Raw genomic sequence first — 25000 nt, forward strand, 5'->3', positions numbered from 1 at the left:
TATATATATATATTATATAATATAAATAATATATAAATATAAGGAATATTATATCACACCATTTCCATCTTTTAAATATTCTATTAATTTCATATCAATATGATATTTTCAATATATACAAATATACAAGTATTTTTAATTATAAAATGGTTTATAAGATTTTTTTACTAAACCATAAACAACAACTATATGCGAAAAAAAAAATAAATAAATAAAATAATTAATTTTAATTGTATACAACATTTGTTACAATAAACATAAAAACTAAACAAAATATATGAAAAAATAAGGATAAATAATATTTCATTAAATAAAAAAAAAAAAAATTATAAAGCCAAAAAAATTAAAATGCCAAAAGCAGCGCACCAATTTTGAGTCTTTTTTTTTTTGATTCTAGCTGTATATAAAAAGTACCTAAAAAAAGGTAAAATTTTTATTCTCTTGTTCTTTCAATATCTATATTTTTGGTTAGTAAATATATTTTCATATCGATTTCCAAATCTCCAATAAATTGTTTATCAGTAGTCAATGCCATCATTAATCCACCGAAGGAAGCATATACAGTCCTAAAAAAAATTGATAAAAATATAAAATAAATAAATAAATATATATATATATATATATATATATAATAAATATTACCAATTAAAAATGTAACACTTTTAATAAAAAAGTATATGTAAGGTAGAGGTTAAAAATTTAAAAATTTATATAAATATTCATAAAAATAAAAAAAAAAAATACAGAGTTAAATACAAATAGAGTTTATTATATAATACATATACACATTAACACATTAATATTTATATATTCTTCATATTTATAAGCTATTATTAAATTAAACCTTCTTTCCGATGATAATTCTTCAAATTTAAAAATTCTTCCACTCATAATATATTCAATATTATTTAATGGAACATTTTCATTTTGTTCCCAACTTTTTTCATCATTTCGATTTAACAATTTATCTTGAAGGGCTAAATAAATAGCCTAGAAAATTTAAATATATATAATATAAATATATAAAATATTGTTAATAAAATAAACACATAAATAAATATGTAGAACTATACAGATAATAAAATAGTCCCTTTCTTTTTCTTTTTTCTTTTTTTGAATATTACCTTTTTTTCTTCAACCCTGAACAATTCAGAATGAACATCAAGTATTAACTCTGCATCATAACCTGTACTTTTTGCTTTAATTCTGCTCACTTTTTCAAATTTTGAATTATCTACACTACTTATAACAAAACGATCTTCAAATAAAATGTTTGATGCCATTTTTTTTTATATCACTAATATATATATTATATATATATATTTTAAGTCAATATCAAAATTTTACAAATTATATACAATTTTTTATTAAACAATATTTTTGCATTTATTTCAAAATTTTTTTTATAGATTCGTAATTCTATATTAAATATGGAAATTTTTAAACATTACTCATTATATAATATTTATTTTTATTTCAAAAAAAAAAAAAAAAAAAAAAAAAAAATCGGATTCCTGTTGTTTTAAAAATATATCTATTATTAAAGGAATAGATAATTTTTATTAATAAATAATAAAATCGAATACAATGAAAAAAGAAGAAAAACTATAAATTTGGAAAGAAAGAAATATTATTAATATATTAATAAAATTTAAATACAATATATTTTAATATATATATATATATAAAAGCCAATAATTAAAATTAGTTATATAAAATATATATTAATAGGTTCTCCATATAAATAGAAAAAAATTATACATTTATAAATAAAAGTTAATTATATTATATATATAATATATATAATATATTATATTGTTATTGTGGAAAAAATTTTTAAAGGCAACGTTTTATTTTTTAATAAACAAAAATTATATTAAGATTAAAAATATTTTTTTAATTCATATAAAATTTGCATACATAAATATTTTGATAAAATTAATTGTTATTTTATTATTTAATTTTTTTTTATTTTTGTCTTCACTTTTGCTTTCTTTAAATATTTTTATAAAGCTTAATAATTACTAAAATGTTTGAAGAAACATACTATTAGGATAAACAAAAATATTTTCATATATTAACAATATTGTTTATATAACAATTATATTTCTTATTAGTTTTAATTTTAAAACGTGTATATCCAAAAAAAAAAGAAATGATAAACCATGTAACTAAGTTGTAATGTCTTAAAAATATGTTAAAAAAAAAAAAAAATAGTATAATAATATTAACAATAATGAAAAATGAATGGTGTAAATATGTTCAAATATAAATGTTTTTATATATCATTGAATTTTATAAGAAAAATGGATTACATCTATACAAATATTATATATATATATCATATATAATAATAAAAAAAAAAAAAAAAAAAAAAAAAAAACGTAAAAAATAAAAAATAAAATAAAATATATATATATATATATATATATATATATATATATAAATATATATTTAATAATATATCATTCCGTTTTAATAACTTCGACCAAATAAACACCATCTTTTTGCTGGTTTCCCTGACCAGAAACATTTCATATTTGGTGGCATAGGTGGTTGATCTAACGGGATACATAAAGGTTTCATAGCACCAGATAATGTAGTTTCACTGTTTGTTTGGTTTAATGATAATCTTTGAGTTTCTTTTTTAATTTCTTCTTCTGTTGCAATATCTTCACACCATGGGGCAAGGACCATTTTCTTTTTATTTAATGCATTCATGACTTCACTGAAACTTGTAACTTGAACAATTGAATCGTCTAATTTTTTCTTTGCTTTTAAGAAAAGGTTTTTATGAATATCAACAAGCATTTGTTGTGTTTCTAATAATACGGATTCTTTTTTGACATTACATTTTTCGTTATTATCTCTTCTAACAATAACACATGAATTATTTTGTAAGTCTTTAGGTCCAACTTCTATTCTTATGGGAATACCTCTTAATTCCCAATGATTGAATTTATAACCAGGAGAATAAGATGCTCTATCATCATAAACACAATTAATTTGAGCATTTTTCAATATTTTTTCAATATCTTTACAATAAGAGTGTATAGCATTTTCATCTGTTGTTTTATAAAAGATGGGTACAATAACAACTTTATATTTAGAAACATTTGGTGGTAGAACTAATCCTTTATCATCACTATGTGTCATTATCATAATACCAATAGATCTAGTGGTACATCCCCAAGAAGTTTGATGAACATATTGTTTCACTTCATTTTCATCTTCAAATTCAATTTTAAACATCTTTGCAAAATTGGTTCCAAGATAATGAGATGTAGCTGCTTGTATGGCTCTACCATTTTCACTTATAAAAGCTTCAGCAGTAGAAGTAAAATTTGCACCTCCAAATTTTTCTCCTTCACTTTTAATTCCTTTAATGATAGGTACAGCTAGATATTCTTCATACCATCTTCTATACAAATCTAGAATATCAAATACTAATTTTACAGCTTCTTCTTCATTTTTATGAGCTGTATGTCCTTCTTGCCATAAAAATTCTCGTGTCCTAATAAATGGAGTTGGTTGTTTAAATTCCCAACGTACCACAGTATTCCATTGATTTAATTTAAGAGGTAAATCACGATATGATCGAATCCATTTAGGGAAAACTGAATACATAATTGTTTCACTTGTTGGTCTTATAGCAATTTCTTCGGGTAAAGTAGAATCACCATATTTTGTAACCCATGCAACTTCAGGACTAAAACCTTCAATATGATTTTTTTCTTTTTCTAATTTATTTTTTGTAACAAATAATGGAAAATAAGAATTTTCAACATTTAATTTTTTTATTTCTTTATTAAAAAAAGCTTGTACACATTCCCATATATAATATGCAGCGGGTCTTAATATATAGCAACCCGAAATATCATAATATTCAATTAATTCACTTTTTACAATAACTTGAGTATACCAATCTGAAAAATTTTCTATTTTTTTGGAAGTGATACCTAAAATATTACTATCCTTAGATTTGTTTTCTTCGACTTCATTATTACTTAAAACTTTTCCTTTTAAATTGTTATCTTTGATATTATTATTATTATTATTATTGTTATTCTTATTATTATTATTGTTATTATTATTATTGTTGTTATTATTCTGTAATTCTTCATTTTTCGACATTTCTTCTTGTACATCTTCTTTTTTATCTACACGTGCTTTTGATGTAGTATCTTCTTTAATTTGTATATATTCAGGAGTGTGATTAAAGAATTCACAAAATTTTATTACATCCTCTGTTTTTATATATAAACTACTATAATTATGTAAAGGATGTATAATAACTTCTTGCATATTTTTTATCTCTTCATCAAAATATAATTTTACCACATTTTCTTTATCATTTTTCATAGCCAAAGGACTTACAGAACCTGGTTGTATATTCAGAATATTATTTAAACTGTTTTCGTCAACAAACCTTAAGTTGTTTGTTTTTAAAATATTTGATAAATTTTTTAAGTCCACAGTTTTGTTATTTAATGTACATATTAGAAAATAATTTTTCTTCTTATCTTTTAAAAATAAATTCTTTAATATATTTGTAGAATTCTCTAAATTCATTTCTAATAAATCTTTAATGGTAGCAGCTAAGCCATGTTTAACTTCCTTAAAATTTATATTTAATTCTTTTAATTCTTTAAACAAACATTCTGACTTTTCTAAATATTCTTGGGGGATAATTATTTCTCCATTTGTATTATTACTCATCTTTTCAATTTTATATGATCTTAATATTGTATGAAAATTATTTATCTTTAACAAATTCTTGTTTTTTAAATAATAAACAAATAATCTCATGAAAAATTATTTATTCATTTGTTTTGAAAATATTCTTTTAATGTATACATATATATATATATATATATATATTTATTTATATATATTTATGTACAAATAATGAATTCTTTTTCATACAACAAGAATTAAAATGAAACTAAAAGGAAAAATAAAAGAAAATGGTTATATATAATATATATATATTATATATTTGAATATATTTGTATGTGTGTAGAAATTATAAAACCATATTAGGATTTAATTCGAAAAAAAAAAAAAATAAATAAATAAATAAAATGAAATAAAATAAATATATGACATTAAATAATAAAGGATTAATGAAATATATCAGTTTACATTTTTTATTTTTTAGCATATTAATATATATATATATATATTATAAAAAGAAAAAAGAACAAGATTAATATGAGATAATAAGAATTCTTACGAAGCTAATAAATAAAAATGTTATATATTATATATATATATATATATGTTTATTTGTTTATTAATTTATTATTAACAACAATGAAATACATATATTAAATAAGTATTATTATAAAAATACATATAAAATAATAAATATATACATAAGATAAAATATTTATATTAATCATATATAATACTTTGATTTATATGATCTTTTAAAGATATCATAAAATATAAAAAAATATATATTTCATTTAAAATGGTTTTATATAAGTGTATTTTTTTTTTTATTAAATAATAGAATTTTTATATATTCATTTTATATATAAAAAAAAAATATAACTGTAAATTGTAAATTGTTTTATAACTTGCAATAGAACTATTATATTATATATATATATATATATATATTGTTTATTTTTAATATTTTTTTATTATATAAGTAATATAATATTTATAAATATTATGAAGAATATTATATTCCTTTATATATATATATATTTTTTTTTTTTTTTATATGGTATTTAATTTATTAACTTTTTATTTTATTATTATTTTTTTTTTAAACCTACCTACAATAAATATATATATATATATATATATATATATATATTTTATATATATATATATAAAATGTATATATTTATATATAACTAATCGCATGTATATTTTCTTTATCAACATAATATCTTTTTGAGAACATGAATATTATATTTATTAATAAATAAAATAAATATAATCCTTCATAGGATATATAAAGTTTTTACTAGTATAATATATATATTATATAAATATAATATATATATATAATATATATATATATATTCATTTCATATATAATATAATAATATGCCCTATTTTTTTATATGCAATTTTCATTTAAAAAAACAAAAACAAATGAATACCTTTTTATTTATTATTTATTTATTTTTTAAGCCTGCAATCCTTTTATTTTATTATATACAAGTGTATTTTTTGGATTAAGGTGTATTCCTTTAATTTTGTATGAAAAATTAAAAAAAAAAAAAATAAAAAGAGAATAAAATATATTATTATATTAAATAGATAAAAATTTTAAAATGTTATATGTTAAAAGTCTCAATATTTATGTTTTTTTTTAAACTCATGAAAATATGTAAATACGTAGAAAAATATTAACAAAAAAAAAAAAAAAAAAAAAAAAAAAAAGAAAAAAAAAAAAAAAAATTTTTAAATATCACAAGTATTATATATATAATAAAATAATCATTCTATATTAATTATTTTGGTCATTGTTTCTTTTCATTCTTTCTTCCTTCCTTCCTTTCTTTTTTTTTTCTTTTTTTTTTTTTTTTTTTTAATAACATAAATTATTAATTTATATATATATATGTAAAATTTTAAAATATCAATAATATATATTATATACTCATAAAAACATATATTTATAAAATATATATAAGAAGCACAAAAAAATATATTCAATTTAATTATACATTTAAAAAAGAAGCAAAAAAAAAAGTAATATAAAATAACACATTAACATAAAATATATATATATCATATGTAAACAATAAAAATATAAATAAAAAAAAAAAAATTGAAATCAAAAAAAAAAAAAAATTATAGAAAAATATTAAAAAATAATAAAAAAAAGAATAACAAAATTATAACAAAATATTAACACAAATAACATATTATAAAAGGGTATAAAAATAAAAGAAGGGGAAAAAATAATTAAAATCACACTTACCCAAATCGTAAGCTTTATCTAAATAACTACATACACACTTTTTTTTTCCCCCCTTTCTTTACACAAAACAAATACAAAAAATCAACAAACTATTTTAATATATTACATTATATTATACTATATTATATTATATTAAATTCTGTTTTTTTTTTATATATACGCCTTGTAATGATATAATATGTATATATACATACATACATATTTATTTATTTATATTCCCTTTTTAATACCAATTGTTCAACATTTGCATAATGGAAAATGTGCCCTATTTATCATATTGAAATTTTTTTTTTATTATTTGATTATTCATCTTCTAACCACTCAGCAAAAGCTTTTAATCGCATGTTGTTTTTCAAAAACTCATCAGACGCATTCTTATTTATCCACCTATAAATATTAAATAAATAAATATATATATATATATATAAACAAATAAACAGGTAACTACATATATAGCATTCCAAATATATTGACATAATTTTATCGATAAATATATGCAGTTATCTTTATATATTTTTTTTTTTTTCTTTTTGTATTACTCGTTGAAATAGTTAAATTCAAATATGTCTGAGTGATAGATATACTCGAATGCATTACATAACTTATCAGATCCAAAGATATTATTTTTTACATTAGATGATAGATACGTTTTTTTTGAATAATCTAATATTAAATCATATAAAGTTTCATAATAACATTGATCTTCTATTAAGAAAGATGAAAATAACATATCTAATTTTGCATTATCAAAATTTTCTATCCATGACTCTTTATCAAAAGGTAATTGATTTATATATTCCCATATAATAGGAAAAATCGCCACAAGAACATCAAGATCTGTATAATTTAATGAAAGTCTAAAACTTTTCATTTCTAAGATTTTATGACTCATAAATTGTGGTTTATTAATAGCTTCTTTACATAATAAAGAAATTTCTTTAGAGAAAATATTTTTTTCATTATCTATATTAATATCATTAAAATGTTTATTTATATCACTCATATTTACTGAATCCTCATGAAATAATTCTGCTCCCTTATCATCACTTGTATTATCATCAGTTAAAATAGTACTATGATTTTTGGTTGTTGAATATACTGAATCATAATTTTCTTCATCTTCCTCCTCTTCCTCACTTTCTTCATTTTCTTCTTCATCATCTTCTGAATCATCATATTCTGATGATGAAATATAGGGAGTATTAGTATTCATTTGTGTATTACCAATTAATGAAAAAAATCTTAATTGTTCATCTGTATATTTTGTTTTTACTATATAATTATTTATATCAAATGGTTTTTCTATATTTAATATAAAACTTTCATTCTCATTAAAAATATCATCTTTACATGGTTTAATTTCATTGGAAATATTTTGATCACCTGATATATTAATCTTTTCTGTATTTATATCTAATGGTTCATTATTTTGAAAGTCATTCACAATATGAACAAATTTGTTGTTTTGTTCTTCATTCTTATCAGATAATACATTTGTCACTTCCTTATCATCACATATTAAATGTTGATCTGCATTGATTTCAACTGTGAGTTTTTCATCAGCTGTATGATCTAACATTTCATTGTTTATGGATCCATTCATATCACCATGAGTTTGGTCAACAATAACATATTCCTTATCCTCCCTTTTTACATTTTCCTGATCAATAATTACATAATCATTTTCTTCCCTTTGCATATGTTCATGGCATATAATATCAGAAACCTCTTTTTCATTTTCAAAAGTGTCTTGATTATCTATAGTATCTTCTTCTTTAACATTGGTTATATCATTTTGAGATTCTTCGATATCTCGTACTTTTCGATGTTCTTCTTCTAGTATATCTTCTTCTTTATTTTTCTTTTCTAACTGTAACTTATCTTTAATATAATTTGTATAATATGCACTGAGTCTAGTATATTTTGGAATTTCCACATTGCTTGGTATATTGATATGCTTTCCAATAACACAACATTCATCAACAAATGCATTGTCATTTATAATTACATTTTCATTAATAAATGAACTTAATATAGTAACATTATCTTTAATAATACAATTATTGGCTATTATGGTATTAAAGATTTTACAATTTTTTCCTATTTTACAATTTTTTCCTATAACTGAATTTTCAATAGTAGTATTTTCTAATATTTCACTAAATTTTTCTACTAAAACAATTTTATATAATTTGCATGTATCATGAACAATTGCAGTTTTATGCTTATATAAACCTAGGTCAGTCAAAATGCGTTTTGGCTGTTCAGGAAGTAGATGAAAAGCATTGGCAAGAAAAGGATGTACATTTTTTTCAATTAACATTTTAAAAAATTTAAAATATATTCGAAAATCTGATAAAGTAGTAATAATATTATTACATTCGGTATAATTATAATCACCATTTATTTCATGAACATAAATCTCTTCTATTTTTATTTCTTGTTTAAGTATATTATATATAAAATCTTTTTTTATACATTGATAATCAAAATTATCTTCAAATAATTTCAGAACTTGTGGAGTAATTATATATATATTTGGTATTACAAGATCATATGAAATGATAATTGAATTTGAACATGCATTTAAAATAAAAGATGCACGTCTATTTCTACTATAATGATGAATATCCATGTCATGATAATTATTAAAAAGTTCACGATAATCCATTCCATGAGAATTAGTACGTAAGTTATGACATTCCATATCTTGATGGTTATCAATAAGACTATGGCATTCCATATTATGATTATTATCCATATGGTAATTACTACTTCTCTGGTAAATACTCTCCCTAGGGTTTATACTTCCCCTTGCATATATACTATCTCTTACATATATACTTTCTCTTGGAAAAATACTATCTCTTACATATATACTGTCTCTTGGATATATACTATCTCTGGGGAAAACACTATCTCTATGATAAACAGTACCCCTTGAATAAAGACTACCTCTACGATTATTACTATTATTATTATTATTATTATTATTATACATATTATTATACCCATCAATATTATGATCACCATCCATATTAACATAATGATGGTGATGATGATGATTATTAATTAAACCCTTATTTCCTCCTTTAAATAAACCCTTTTCCTCATAACGACAACCTTTCCTATCTTTTATATTTATATCTTTAAAAATGTCATTTGTTAAAGTAAAATGCTTCTTTTTCTTTAATGGTTCAAATAATAAAAGCTTAAAAGTAAAATTATCATATGCTAAAACATAATCATCATTATGAGATTTATTTTCAGCACTACAATGGGATAAAATTAATGTCATAATTTGATTTTTACATTTTTCCTTATTAGTAAAATGAGCTTTAATAATTTCTTTCACATTAGCTATTGGAATAGTATCTGAAAGTAATAATAATATATCATTGTATACTTCAACACTCTTTTTAAAATCTCTTAATGCATCTCCTAAAGTTTTTACTTTTTTATTCATTTTTATTATTTCTATATCTAAATCATTATATCTCTTCTTACTCCTTTGAAACTTCTCAATATAATTTAATAATTCATTTTCATGATGAGTTACAACTACATAAATCTTCTTTATATTGTTCTGTTTAAAAAAATGTAACTGATAATCTATTAAACATAAACCATTCAAAGGTAAAAAAAAACGCAAACTTTCGCTAGTCAAGGGTTCAAATACTTCATCAAAATTGTTCTCAATTAATAACCCTATTAAATTTTTCTTCTCTTCTTCATAACATAGGTTAAAATCCACTTCCTTCTTCATTTTCAAAAAAAAAAAAAAAAAAATTATAAATTATAAAAAAAAAAAAAAAATAAATATATAAATAAATATATATATATAACAGAAAAAAGAAAAGTGTAATTATATATATAAATACTAATTATTTCTTTTGTTGTCATCTGTAAATTATTCTTATTTCTGATTATTTGGAAAATTTTTATTCATCTGAATATGGAAATATGCATTTGTATGTAATAATATATATAAATAAATATATATTTATATATAGGTATTTAATTTTTTTTTTTTTTTTTTTTTTTTTCCTTCATATATGGGTCAATAGGTAATAATATTTCTAAAAATATATTTTTTCGTAATTAAAAATATATAATATATATATATTTCTTATATATATATAATAAATATATTATATATATTTTCTTATTTTTTTGTTATATTGGCTCATTATATATTATGGAGAAGGCCTTAAAAATATATAATCAATTATTTATATTTAATTTTTTACATATAATTTTTATAACTCTTCATTGTTTCTTCTCCCTTTAAAAAAAAAAAAAAAATAATAATAATAAATTTGTTATAAAGTTATGTGATAATTAAATCCTTATCTTTTTTTTTTTTCAAAAGAATACTGTGGCCAGTTCTTAATATAATATTTTTGATAATTATTATTAAAAAATTTACAAATCATTATGAAAAAAAATAAAATAATAATTATAATAAAAAAAATAATAATAAATATATAATAATAATAGGAAATTAATTTTATATTATATTTATTTTTAAAAAAAAAAAAATTTTTTTATTATTAAATAAAAAATAAATACTTAAGAAATTTATTTTTTTTGTTATATATATATTTTTTTTTTTTTTATATATATATTAAGGTTGGAAAAAAAATAAAATTTTTTATATTTTATTTTAAAAAAAAAAACTAGTAAAATTATATATTTTCTTCTTAAAAAAAATAAAAAAATTAGAAAAATATAAAATTCTATGTTAATATTATATTATATAAAATATATATTTATATATTATAAAATATAAAAATAAATAATAATTTTATTTTTTCATATGTAAATATAAATTTTAATTATGTTCATATAATTAATAACAGCATATTATTATATATAAATATATATATATTTTATATATTTATTTTTAAATTTGCTATATTTATAAGAGAACATATTTAATTATATACAAATCCCAAACTTTAAAAAAAATATATATATTTTTTTATTTATAATATGTAAAACATATATATTATAAATAAATATTTATGAACATTGAATATACATGTATTATTTATATAATTTTTATGAGCCAAATAAATATATATATAATATATATAATACATATATATGAAATATTATATATATTGTATATAATTAGTTATTATAAATACTTAATAAAAAAATTATATAGTAATTAAGAATCAATGTACTTTTATTATATTCTAATATTTTTAAGCCCATTATACTAACTATATATTATAATTATAATATATTAAATATATATATAATATATTATATATATATATATATATATATATATATATATAATAATATATATATATTAAAAATATAGGTATAAATTATAATAGTACTTTATACCTTTTTCATATTATTTATATAATCATAAATAAAATATAAAATTAAATATATATTAACATTACATAATTATAATCATATGTTAATTTAATTATAAATAAAAATTGACAAGTTATATATATATATATTTTATTAACTTATTTTGAAGTATTTTATTTTTTACCTATATTATTATATTGAATATATAAAATATATAAATACATGGCAAGATAACATCATATCATTTGTAACATTTAAAACTTAAGAAGATATTAAAATATATAAAATTAAAATGACTATTTGTTGGAAGATATTAATATATATATATATTTTTTTATTTATTTATTTATTTATTTAACAAATTATCATATTATATTACCTTCTGGGTTAAAATGTATGTACATTTAAAAAATAAATTTATAGTCCCATAATAAAAAGATTTATATATATATGCTCCAGAATTTTTATTTTATTACATTGTGAATACTATATAATTATTTATTACTTTTCAATTTTTTTATATTCTCAAACCACAGGGGTTCCTTCACCCATGTGGGTTTATTTATTATATAAGGAATATTTTTCATTGCTGGTGTGTCTTCTTTTATATATTCATATAGTTTATTTCTACAGTTCTCTAATTGAATATGTAACTTTTCGCATATCTCAAAATCATTGATTTGTTCTCTAAAAAGGAGGGAAAACATATAAATACACCAGAAAAAATTTAAAATGAAAATAAAAACATAATAAATAATAAACGTACATATATATATATATATATATATATACATATATTTATAATATCATGTATTGTCATTTCATTTTCATTACTCATTTAAATAGGCACACTCATAACGATATTGTTTTGCTGAATTATAACAACTCCAATCATCGTTTTCATTATTCGATAAAATTATTTTATTACTATAAAAATCAATGGCCTTTTTATTAGCCAAATATCTTTTGGTACTTATACCCATCAATAAAATTATATTAAAAAAAAAACAACCATAAACCATCTTGGCTGTTTTTCCTAATCCTACCCAAGCATTCTTTACATATTTAAATTTCGTAAACATTTTTCTTTTGTTTTTTTTATAAAATACAACTTTTTTATCTTCATTTAAAAAGGCAAAACGTTAAATATATTGCATCATTCACACAACTGTTCTCAATAACCCCTTAAAAAATAAATACATAAATATAAATATATTTATATATATTATTACAATAATATGTATATTTTATATACGTCATTTAAGAAAAAAAAAAAAAAAAAAAAAAAAAAAAAAAGGAAACTAAAGGAAAGGAAAAATTAATAAATATGTATGTAAAATACCTTATGTTTTAAATAGAATATATTACTAGGATAAAAAAGGTATAATATTCTTGTATATATACTTGTGTGTATATATCTAAATTTTCATATAAGATATCATAATTTTTTCCTTTTATTTTCTGTTTTTAAAAAAGATAAAAAATGTATAATATATAAAATAATCCTTAATAATAAATATATATATATATATATATATATATATTTATATATTTGTGTATTATTTTATATTTTTGCCTTTCTCATTAATTCGATATTATTAAAATGCTTGTCATCTTATAAATATAGTATCTATATACCATATATAATAATCTGATTTTTAATTTGAGTTGCAACAATTTTTATACAAAACATTATACCATATAAATATATAAATATATATATATATATATATATATATTTTTAATTTTTTTTTTGTTCCCTATAATGTAAGGTACAATATTACTACGCATTACTCACGTGTAACAACCAAAAAAAAAAAACAATAAAATCAATAAATAAATAAAAATAAGGAAAAAAATATATTTATATATTACATATATATATTTATATATTTATATATTACACATATATATTTATATATTACATATATATATTTATATATTACATATATATATTTATATATTACATATATATATTTATATATTACATATATATATTTATATATTACACATATATATTTATATATATATGTTTATAAAATGAATATTACATATAATTTAAAAAAAAAAAATGATAAGTTCCATCATTTCATAAGTAATCATACGCTAATATTTTCTATTATCCTACTTATAAATCTATTGATTTTTTTCTCATTTATCAATGGCTACTTTTATTCAAGACAACAAATTGAAGAAAAATCAGAGAACCTTGAGCTTTTTAGTAGAAAAGTATTTGGAGATGAATATGTAGAAAGTTTGAAAAAACAGAAAAATACTTTTTCGATTATTAATGCACCATATAATAAAGTAGTTTTACTTTTAATAGATTCCTTAAGATTTGATTTTATTCTATATGATACTAATTATGAAGAGGAATTCGTAGAAAAAGAAAAAAATACAGATATCTACAATAATATGTCTAGCGAAAAAAAAAATATATCAAATGAAGGAAAAAAAAAAGAAAACTCATTATATTTTTTAAATAATATGATAAATGTACATAACATTTTACAAAATGAAAAAAATAACTCTTTATTATTCCGGTTTGATGCAGATGCCCCTACAATAACAACTTCAAGGTTAAAATCTATTTTTATGGGTACAATACCAAATTATATGGAAGTAAATGAAAACTTTAGTCCTACGACAAGTATTGAAGATAATTTTTTTGAACAGCTACATTTAAATAATAAAAAAGTAATTGCTATAGGTGATAATACCATTACTCATTTAATGAAACATTTTTCTAAAGAATTAGTTTATGAAAGTTTTAATGTTTTTGATTTTTATACATTAGATATAGCTGCAAAGAAACATTTTTATGAAGAGTATTTGTCAAATGACTGGGATATTATGTATATACATATGTTGGCAGTTGATCATATTGGACATATAAAAACACCCAACTCAAAAGTTATGAAAGATGTATTGAAAGATTTTGATGTATTCATATATGATATTATAAATAAAATAAAATTAGATAATCTTAAAAACCTTAACACAGAACAAAAAGAAAAGGAAAAAATTAAAATAATAAAAAAAAAAAAAAAAAAAAAAAGTCATCAAAATGGTACTCATATAGAAAATGAAAATGATGACAATGTTGAAGATATTCAAAATGATGACAATATTGAAGATATTCAAAATTATGACAATAATGAAGATATTCAAAATTATGACAATAATGAAGATATTCAAAATCAAAGTGATCAAAAAAATGATGATAAAAAAACACTTTTCCTATTTTTTGGTGATCATGGACAGTTAGATACAGGAGATCACGGTGGATACAGTCTAGACGAAACACATAGTGCTCTTTTTGCATATTCACCATTAACCTTTATAACTTTAGATGAAGACATTATTCAAAATAATTTTGTTTTATATGATAAAGATAAATTAAAAAAATATATTAGCACACTTAATGAAGAAAATAATTATAAAGAAAATATAGATAATTATAAAAAATATCATTCATATTTAAAAGATATAAATAAAAAATATACATACCATTATAATGTCAAATATACAAAACAAGTAAATTTAATGAGTACCTTATCCTTATTAATAGGGTCAACAATACCTTATGGAAATATAGGAAATATTATTATGGATTTCATTCCAAATGCATATATAAATAATAAGAATAATTCTTCATTACCTAATGATACTACAAATTTATATTATGATCTATTAAATTTACATTATATTGCAGAATTAAATTATGCTAACCTGTGGCAATTGAATAGATACTTGAATGAATATGAAAAAAAATATAATATTATAAAAAATGAAGATTATCATTTTATTAAGTCTTCATGGTCTATTATAGAAAAAGAAAAAAAAGAATTCTTTTTTCAACCAAATAAAAAATTTATTAAAAATGATAATATATTATTAAAAAAAGAAAAGGAAACATATATACAATTCATAAATGAAATGACAACTCTAATGGATATCACACAAAAATATTTTTACTATATATTCAACATAAAAGAAAAATATTTTTTAATTTTATCTATTGTATTGAATATATTCTTATTCTTATTTTTAAAACATTTCTATTATTATTCTAAATTAAATTATTACCATAAATTAATAAAAGGTTCCAAGATTCTATTATTTATTAGTCTATTCCTTAATATTATAGTAACCTTCGACTATTTTAATAAAAATATTTATTTATTACTTTCTTTATGTGCATTCCTTTTATATTTTTTTACCTTCTGTTTATCAAGTAAAGAATATAAAGATATATTCCGAATATTTTCTCATGCCAAAATCATTTTCATAAGTAATAATATAAATATGATAATACCTAGTATAAAAAATTACAATATCAGTGCCAAACATAACATCAATAATACGAATAATGACAACTACCATACATCATATAAGCATAGGAAATCATTCACAAATAAAGAAAAGAAACAAAATAATACACATATAAATATATTCTATAATATTATCTATTTCTTAAGAATAATTAGAAAAAAAATTGTTAAGTATATAATGTTTATGCATTTGACAGTATACAATCTAACTATAGGTAATATTATCTATATTCTATTTAAATTATTTCCAAAAATTATAGCCATATCATTTAAAATATTAAGAAATAATTATTTCATTTTTGTTGTTATTATATGGAGTTGCTGTGAGATATCCTTTAATTATATAGATAAAGAAAGATATTACATTCATTACATTTTAATTGCATATGTTTTATTTTGCCTACTTAAATGGAAATCTCACCGTGTCTGTAATATACTAAGGTAATACAATCCACACATTAAAATAAAAAATAATAAAAATATATATATATATATATATATATATATTTTTTATTTATTTATAACTTTTTGTTCCTTTTGTAGAGCGTTTATTTTGTTGTTGCTTCTAATAACTAATGCACTGTATAGCCATACACCCGAATATTTTGATCACGGTAAAGAAAAAATATATTTAAAAGAATCCATACTAAAATCATTTTTGCCAATTTCATCCTATATTTTTAGTATAATATTAATAAATAGTGGTATTAATAATTTATTGAAAAAAAGAATAAAAATAATAATAATGCAAATATGGACAATACAATATATACTCGTTTTTTTGTTCTTAAATAATATTTACCATACATATATTCAATTTATAACACCCCCAAGTATTTATTTCTTAACTTTTTCAACCTTCATTTTCATATTGTTAAGTAAAAACATTTTAAATGAAAAAGAAAAATTACCAGATTCTTTAGACAAAATATATGAAGTCTGTATCACATTATTTGTTATAATTATTACGGCAATACCCTTATCTTTTATTATATATAGCAATACAAATTTAGGTGTATTATTTCTGTTCTATATCACATATCTATTATTCTACTTCATTCTTATAAGTTCCAACTATTCAAAAGATATTAACCAAACGAATGACATAACACTTAAATGGATAAATGAAAATATGGATAATACAAATACGATGATAAATATAAATGAAAGCTTGGAGAATAAAGAAAAGTGTCCTTCATATAACACATCTATAAAAGAAAAATTTTATTATGAATTGATGATAGAAAAATTGAAATTATTAAATACATGTTCTTTATTAAATGAAGGAGAAATAATGCAAATACAAATTTATAAATTAATTAGAGATATTTCTTATTTTTATATCAATGAAACAGATTTTTATATTTTATCATGTTTACTTTTAAAATATTCTTTTTTTATAACGGGACATAAATTTATTTTAAATAACTTACCACTAGTTTCAGGTTATGTTGGATTATATAAATATGTATGGCCAGTAAGTCAGTTTTATATTTTTAATCATATTTTTTTCCCATTCTTCTTTACATTATTTTTTATTATTTATATTTATCACATAAGAAGGATAAAAATTATAAATTCCTTGAAGAAATTTGATTTGAATTATTTTTATGTTTATCCACTAATGAACTTTTTCTTCAAGTGAGATAAAAAAAAAAAATAATATACATCCATAATATTAATTGTTAATATTTTTACAAAAATGATTTCATTTTATATTTCTCTTTCTTTATTCTTTTTAGGGTCTCCTTTATGTTTTGTTGCAAGTTTATTGTATCTATATGGGTTTCATATTACTTGAATCTACATATAATGGTAAAAATAAAATTAAAGTGTAAAATGTTACATAATAAAATAAGTATATATATATATACATATATACATATATATATATATATAATTTTCTTTTTTATTTACAGTTATATGACTATTTCCTACCAAATATGTTTTACCTATTTTTCATCAACCTTATCTTTATTATATTTTGTTTGTTGTCTTTCTCAATGACTAAACATATTTTTCTAAGATAATTTTTTTGTTGAAGATGGGTAAAAAATCGTACTTATTGTATCTTCCTTTTTAATTGGTTCCCAATCCCTATCCTGTACAGACATAAATATATACAAAAAAAATAAAAAAAAAAAAATATAATAATAATAATAATAAACAGTTCAGTTAAAATTTGATTAAAACTGTAACTGTATATAATATTTATTAATCAATTTATTTATGAATTATATCGATATATATTTTATGTTTTTTTATATATATTTATTTATTTATATAACACATTTGTTGTATATATTTTTGATTTATAAATATATGTAATAAAAATATATTTAATATGATTAATAAAAATTGTTTTGTAATAACGTTTTAATTCTTATTTATATTTATGATAAAAATGAATTTGTCTTATAAATCTATATTTTTTTAATATACTAAAATTTTTTTATGAACTTACCTTCCACCATGAATGTCCATAAGAAATTAATATTTCATCATCTTTTTGTATATTGTTATGTGCATAAACAATCATAATATTATTTGATACATTGGTGTCCTACATAAATTATATAAATATATAATATAAAACACACACAAATATATATATATATATATATATATATAATATTTATTTCATGTTATCTTTTCTTTATTACTTGCTTTTGTTTTATTTTGTTTTTATTTATTTTATGTATTTCTATAAAAGCATTTGGTATATCAGAATGATTATATAAAATACCATACCCTAAAGGTAGTAATTTATAATTTAAAGTTTCTTTTTTCCTATTCGTTATAATATCAACTATTTCCTCATTTTTACTTTGTTCTTTTTTTCCTTCATATAAATAATCGACGAGGTTTCTTGGTATTTCTTCATTGCATATTGATACAGTTGGACATATTTCAATAATTTCATTTTTCTTTATATCTTCTAAGGAGAAAATACCTAAACCACCAAGGGATGATTTTCCTATATATATTTTTTTTTGTATATCATTAAATGATACATTCTCACTTTTTTTTAATAAATCCTTAATAAAATTATTTACAAAATAATTATGGAAACTTCGTTTGAAGAGAATCATGCATAAAAAATATAATATTCATTTAAAATAAAAAATGAAATAATCTTATTTATAATATGTACAATATATATATATATATATATATATAATATTGTAGAAATTAAAAAAATAAATAAATGTGATTTCAACTTATTATTATAACATTACATTATAACAATAATCCTACATTTTATATATTGATTAAATACAAATATTATTTTAAATATTTAATTATAATATTATTTGGTAATTTAAAAATATAATATAATAAAAATTATGACAAATAAAAATATTTTTCTATATAAAGTAGTTTTATATTTACATTTTAATAAGATAAAAAATAATATTCCTTAAAAAAAAAAATAATAATAAATAAAAAATAAAATAAAATAAAATAAATAAATATATTATATATATATATATATATATATATATATGTTTAATAATTTATTAATACAAACCATAATAATATCTCACATATATATGTTGTTTTATAAATATAATAATATTATTATATAATATAATAAAATCATTTTATTAATCGTCTTGGCATGGCAAAAGCTTCATGAATGTTTGCCATATTACTCAAAACATCATCTATATGTTTAGGTATAATTATTTGATCAAAAAGTTCATATTTTTTTATTCTCTCCTTTTTCATATAATAATGTATATTATAATAAATAAGTGACAATGCACATAACGAAAAAAAACTATGAAATTGATCTGTTTGTTTAAAAAATAAATTTTCATTCTTAAAATAGTTCATACATTTTTTGTTTATATTGTATTCATCTTGTCCTATTCTAGAAAATCCACCATTTACTTTATCCTGACATTCTAAAATAAAATTTATAATAATATTTATATTAAATACCTTACCTAAATTTACATTTAAAGATGATAAACTACTTAAAACCCACCAAGAATAACAAACATCGTGATCTTTTCCAACTCTACCATTAATGCCAAAATTATCATATCTTTCACAAAGCCACCTAAAAAAAAAAAAAAAAAAAAAATATGAATAAGAATATATATATATATATATATATAAATATATATATATTATATAGGATATATTTTTAAATGTGTTTGTATGTATATTTATATACAACTACCCACTTAACATTACACATTTTTATCATTCCTTTAAACTACCTAATTAGCTTTTTTTTCATTATAGGATTATAAGAAAAATAAGTCTTTCCTTTCTCATTCTTCAATAATTTTAATGAATGAATTGCACAGAAGGTTGTACCTGCATGGGATTCTGAACCAGGAAGGTTTGAAAATCCTCCATCTATATTAAAACAATTTATTATCCATTGTATACATTTATGATGATTTATATTATTTACAGAGATATTTCTTTCCTTAAATAATTTATTCAATAGATATAAAATACACAAGGAACAAAACATAAATCGCATATCGCCATCAAATTTATAATATACACTCTTTAAAGAAAAATGAAAATATCCCTTTTCTTCATCAAATAAAAATAATATAAAGTTATATATTTCTAATAATGTTCTAGTACTAATACTATCCTCATCAGTTTTATTTAATAAAAATAATATTTGAATAGCACTTAAGGTAGAAATTATATTTGGTTCATACACATTCTTTTTATTACATGGGCTAAAACCTGTTACTATTAATTTTTTTTTTTTTTTAATATCTTCATTTGACAAAATATATCTTTCTTTTTTTAACTTATAAATATATTCATGTTTAATTTTCTTTCTATGTAAACATTTCATTACCAACATATATATTACTTCTATAAACTCTTTACTTAGTATCTCATCTATAGATTCCCTTTTTTTATTTATTAAGCTAATACCACTTAAAACCCAAAATATGGCACTCAACAAAATAGATTCATATTTGCTCGTTAAAATGCTTTCCTCCTCTTTTACTGCTAGTTTCTTCTTTATGGTATTTATAAAATATTGTTCGTGTAATGATAGATATAAATTCATATTTTTAAAAGTTAACAGAAAAAATATTAATAAATAATATAAAATATAATATAATATAATAATCAAATATAAAATGTAAGAAAAAAAAAAAAAAGTAAAATTATTATATAAAACGTGGACACATAAACAAATAATAATAATATATATATATATATATATATATATATGAATGTGCAGAGAACATGTATAAGCAGTTTTTTATATCTGAAGGGACACATATTAATTAGAAACCTTCAATTTTTAAAATATATATATTATATCATATGATAGGGTCCAGAACAAAATAAAAGACTGAAATAAGAAAAACAAAAAATAATACATATATATGCATATATATATATATATATATATATATAAACATAATATTTTTATATATACAAGTATATCTTATTCTTAATTCTTATTCTTTTCTTTTGTATTACTATTAATCCACTAAAGAAATCTCCAAAAAAAAGATCAGATTTTTTCAAAAAATAAGAACCAAAATTTTTTCTTATATGAAAAAAAGTTATACATGTTCCTATCAATGTAAATAATATAAAAAGTAAAAAACCCAATATTCCTTGAACTCCTAAAATACCCACAGTTATTCCACTTATGATACCATAAAATTGTTTACTCAATATTAAAGAATGTTTGTTATGTTTAATGCTATTTTCATCATATTTTTTGTTACCCAATAATTTGGAGTCTAATATGTTTTTTGAGTTCCCTTGATAATCGTCTCCTTCCATTATGAATTTCAACAAATTTAATTAAATAAATAAATATAAATATATATATATATATATATATATATATATATATGATTATATTTATTATATATATATAAATAAATAATAATAATATTATTATATAAAAGTATTATATAAACACTATATTTATATATGTATGATATTTATTATTTTATTTTTTTTTTTTTTTAAGCATGTAAAAATTAACTATTTTTAATACATTTTGCATTTTGTAATATAAAAAAAAAATTCACATATATATATTATATACATATAGTATTATATTCACAAAATAAATAATTATATTTATATAAATAAAAATAAATAATATTTATAAAATATTTTTATTCAGTTTTGCTTATGTGATGTTCTCCCTATACTAAAATATAATTATTTATAAAACATAATATATATATATATTATATATATATTATATACATATGTATAATATATTATAATTTTAAAATAGGTATAAATATATATCTATAATTAATGAATTCTTATTGTTTTCTTTATAATTTTAAAAATTATTAAAAATATGATTCAAAATAATTAAATAAATTATCCTCTTTGTATTATAATATGTTAAGGTTACAATTTAGTACGTCAATATACCATCTCTAATACATTGAGAATATATATATATATAATATATATTCGAAGAAAGGATTAGAACATTTCTATATATGTGTAAATACACCCATGTAGGTTTTAAAATTAATTTATTCTTGTATTATATTGCATACTTAAATATTAATATATATATATAACCATGCAATATTGTTCGCTTGTCGTAATATTTAATTCTTATATTTCAACAAATCTATCTTAAATCATTGGAAAGAAAATTAGCGTTTTATAATTATCCTTTCCTTATTAATAAACAAAAACAAACATAAACATATATATATATATATCTATTTATTTGTATATTATTTTCTCTATAATACTGTTTCCTTCTTTTTTTTTTTTTTTTTTTTTTGTTCTTCTTTTTTTCTAATTGTTCCCATTTTTATTTAATAAAAAATGTTTCGCATATGTCCCTTTTTATTATTCTTTCTTTTTTATCACTCATCGTATAATATTTATTTTGTTTTAAGCTGGAACAAAAATGGACAGCCCTCTTGTTCTAATGTTTCTTGCTCAAATGATAAGTTATCCTATATTTATGATAACTCCAAATTTATTTTAAGTGAACTGGAAAATATTTTATATGATGTAAGGGACCAAAGAAATTCACATAAATTAGGTTTAAAAAAAAAAAAATAAAAAAAGGAAAAAAGAAAAAAACATATTAAATAAAATAAAGAATATCGTAATTATAATAAAACAACAAGAATATACCTATGTATTTATATTTATATTTATATACATGTTCACATATGCTTCTATAGAAAATGAATATGATAAAGAATTAGATATACAAATAAAATTTCCACATAATAAGGATTATCATGATTTACAAATATTGGATGATCAATATGAAGAAGAAAAAAAATACAGCGAGCCAGTTCCATATATAACTATTTCAAATCTAGAAGAAGGTTTGTATATTATTTAAAAAAAAAAAAAAAAATATATATAACAAAATAAAAAAAACATTATATTTATTTATTTTTATCACACTAGATTCGGATGATCTAAAAAAATCCTTTATAGTAATAAATAAATAAATAAATATATATATATATATAAATTAATTTTTTATTATGAAGAGTTACACAGTTGTATAAATATTCTACCCCAATTCATATTACATATACAAAATAAAATATATATAATATTCCGAATTACATTATTTTTATAATATTATAGAATGATAATATATACAATGAAGACACTTCAACTAATAGACCTTTAAATGAAGAAGAACAAATCGATATTGCCTTGTCTAAAATATATGAAGTAAAATATGAATAAATATAAACCCATATGTAATGGAAAATATATATATATATATATATATATATATATATATATATATTTATTTATTTATTTTATTCATTTTCTTAGCTTGAAGAAAAAATGAAAATGTTTAAGGAACATAATGGGTAAAAAACAAAATATAAATTAATATACACAAGTTTAATTATTTATACATATATTAAAATATTAAACATATTGTATTTACTCTTAATTATATATCATTTATGTATATAATATCCATAAAAAATTATTGTTTTTTTTATTTCTTTTATAAAAACAAATATATAGAAAACAAAATTTTAAAAAGTACTTGAGATGATTAAAAATGGAAGTTATATTTATATGGGAGAAACAAAAAGAGGAAAATTTATATATATTTACATAAAAAAAAAATTATAAAACATTATCCAGTTATATATATATATATATATATATATATATATATATATATATATTATATTTATTCATTTTAATAAATTATGAAAAATAATGGTTAAACCTTGAATAATAAAAAATATATACATATAAATACATACACATATATATATGTATATATGACTAATATTTATTTTATCGTTTACATACATTTCAACCATATTATATATTTTATTATTTTTTTGTCCCCTAAATATATATATATATATATATTTATTTATTTATT

At 18.4% G+C, this 25000-nt stretch overlaps 9 protein-coding genes across 9 annotated transcripts; 2 read left to right on the top strand and 7 right to left on the bottom strand.

Annotated features, from left to right (window-relative positions):
- Nucleotides 1-433: 433 nt before the first annotated feature.
- PGSY75_1213700 (putative RNA polymerase subunit 8c) lies at nucleotides 434-1283 on the bottom strand (the record flags this gene model as incomplete). The annotated part of the gene is made up of 3 exons (XM_018786722.1): nucleotides 434-566; nucleotides 845-990; nucleotides 1125-1283. The coding sequence occupies 3 exons, from the start codon at nucleotides 1281-1283 to the stop codon at nucleotides 434-436; spliced, it is 438 nt and encodes a 145-aa protein (XP_018640587.1).
- A 1192-nt stretch (nucleotides 1284-2475) lies between these two features.
- On the bottom strand, nucleotides 2476-4719 carry PGSY75_1213800 (proline--tRNA ligase; the record flags this gene model as incomplete). Its single annotated transcript, XM_018786723.1, has 1 exon — nucleotides 2476-4719. The coding sequence occupies one exon, from the start codon at nucleotides 4717-4719 to the stop codon at nucleotides 2476-2478; it is 2244 nt and encodes a 747-aa protein (XP_018640588.1).
- A 2532-nt stretch (nucleotides 4720-7251) lies between these two features.
- On the bottom strand, nucleotides 7252-10715 carry PGSY75_1213900 (hypothetical protein; the record flags this gene model as incomplete). The annotated part of the gene is made up of 2 exons (XM_018786724.1): nucleotides 7252-7336; nucleotides 7489-10715. 2 exons carry the CDS (start codon nucleotides 10713-10715, stop codon nucleotides 7252-7254), a joined length of 3312 nt encoding a protein of 1103 aa, XP_018640589.1.
- Nucleotides 10716-12780: 2065 nt separating this feature from the next.
- PGSY75_1214000 (hypothetical protein) lies at nucleotides 12781-13368 on the bottom strand (the record flags this gene model as incomplete). The annotated part of the gene is made up of 2 exons (XM_018786725.1): nucleotides 12781-12973; nucleotides 13121-13368. 2 exons carry the CDS (start codon nucleotides 13366-13368, stop codon nucleotides 12781-12783), a joined length of 441 nt encoding a protein of 146 aa, XP_018640590.1.
- Nucleotides 13369-14326: 958 nt separating this feature from the next.
- Nucleotides 14327-18650, top strand: PGSY75_1214100 (putative phosphatidylinositol-glycan biosynthesis class O protein; the record flags this gene model as incomplete). The annotated part of the gene is made up of 4 exons (XM_018786726.1): nucleotides 14327-17061; nucleotides 17164-18261; nucleotides 18363-18435; nucleotides 18540-18650. The coding sequence occupies 4 exons, from the start codon at nucleotides 14327-14329 to the stop codon at nucleotides 18648-18650; spliced, it is 4017 nt and encodes a 1338-aa protein (XP_018640591.1).
- Nucleotides 18651-19072: 422 nt separating this feature from the next.
- PGSY75_1214200 (putative histone-lysine N-methyltransferase) lies at nucleotides 19073-19712 on the bottom strand (the record flags this gene model as incomplete). Its single annotated transcript, XM_018786727.1, has 2 exons — nucleotides 19073-19183; nucleotides 19284-19712. 2 exons carry the CDS (start codon nucleotides 19710-19712, stop codon nucleotides 19073-19075), a joined length of 540 nt encoding a protein of 179 aa, XP_018640592.1.
- A 508-nt stretch (nucleotides 19713-20220) lies between these two features.
- Nucleotides 20221-21679, bottom strand: PGSY75_1214300 (putative geranylgeranyl transferase type2 beta subunit; the record flags this gene model as incomplete). The annotated part of the gene is made up of 2 exons (XM_018786728.1): nucleotides 20221-20689; nucleotides 20853-21679. 2 exons carry the CDS (start codon nucleotides 21677-21679, stop codon nucleotides 20221-20223), a joined length of 1296 nt encoding a protein of 431 aa, XP_018640593.1.
- Nucleotides 21680-21919: 240 nt separating this feature from the next.
- On the bottom strand, nucleotides 21920-22413 carry PGSY75_1214400 (conserved protein, unknown function; the record flags this gene model as incomplete). The annotated part of the gene is made up of 2 exons (XM_018786729.1): nucleotides 21920-21970; nucleotides 22102-22413. The coding sequence occupies 2 exons, from the start codon at nucleotides 22411-22413 to the stop codon at nucleotides 21920-21922; spliced, it is 363 nt and encodes a 120-aa protein (XP_018640594.1).
- Nucleotides 22414-23439: 1026 nt separating this feature from the next.
- On the top strand, nucleotides 23440-24658 carry PGSY75_1214500 (hypothetical protein; the record flags this gene model as incomplete). Its single annotated transcript, XM_018786730.1, has 6 exons — nucleotides 23440-23662; nucleotides 23808-23957; nucleotides 24043-24071; nucleotides 24229-24318; nucleotides 24427-24464; nucleotides 24628-24658. The coding sequence occupies 6 exons, from the start codon at nucleotides 23440-23442 to the stop codon at nucleotides 24656-24658; spliced, it is 561 nt and encodes a 186-aa protein (XP_018640595.1).
- Between the last annotated feature and the right edge of the window lie 342 nt (nucleotides 24659-25000).

Source organism: Plasmodium gaboni, chromosome 12 (assembly GCF_001602025.1).
Source record: "Plasmodium gaboni strain SY75 chromosome 12, whole genome shotgun sequence".
Taxonomy (NCBI): Eukaryota; Apicomplexa; class Aconoidasida; order Haemosporida; family Plasmodiidae; genus Plasmodium; species Plasmodium gaboni.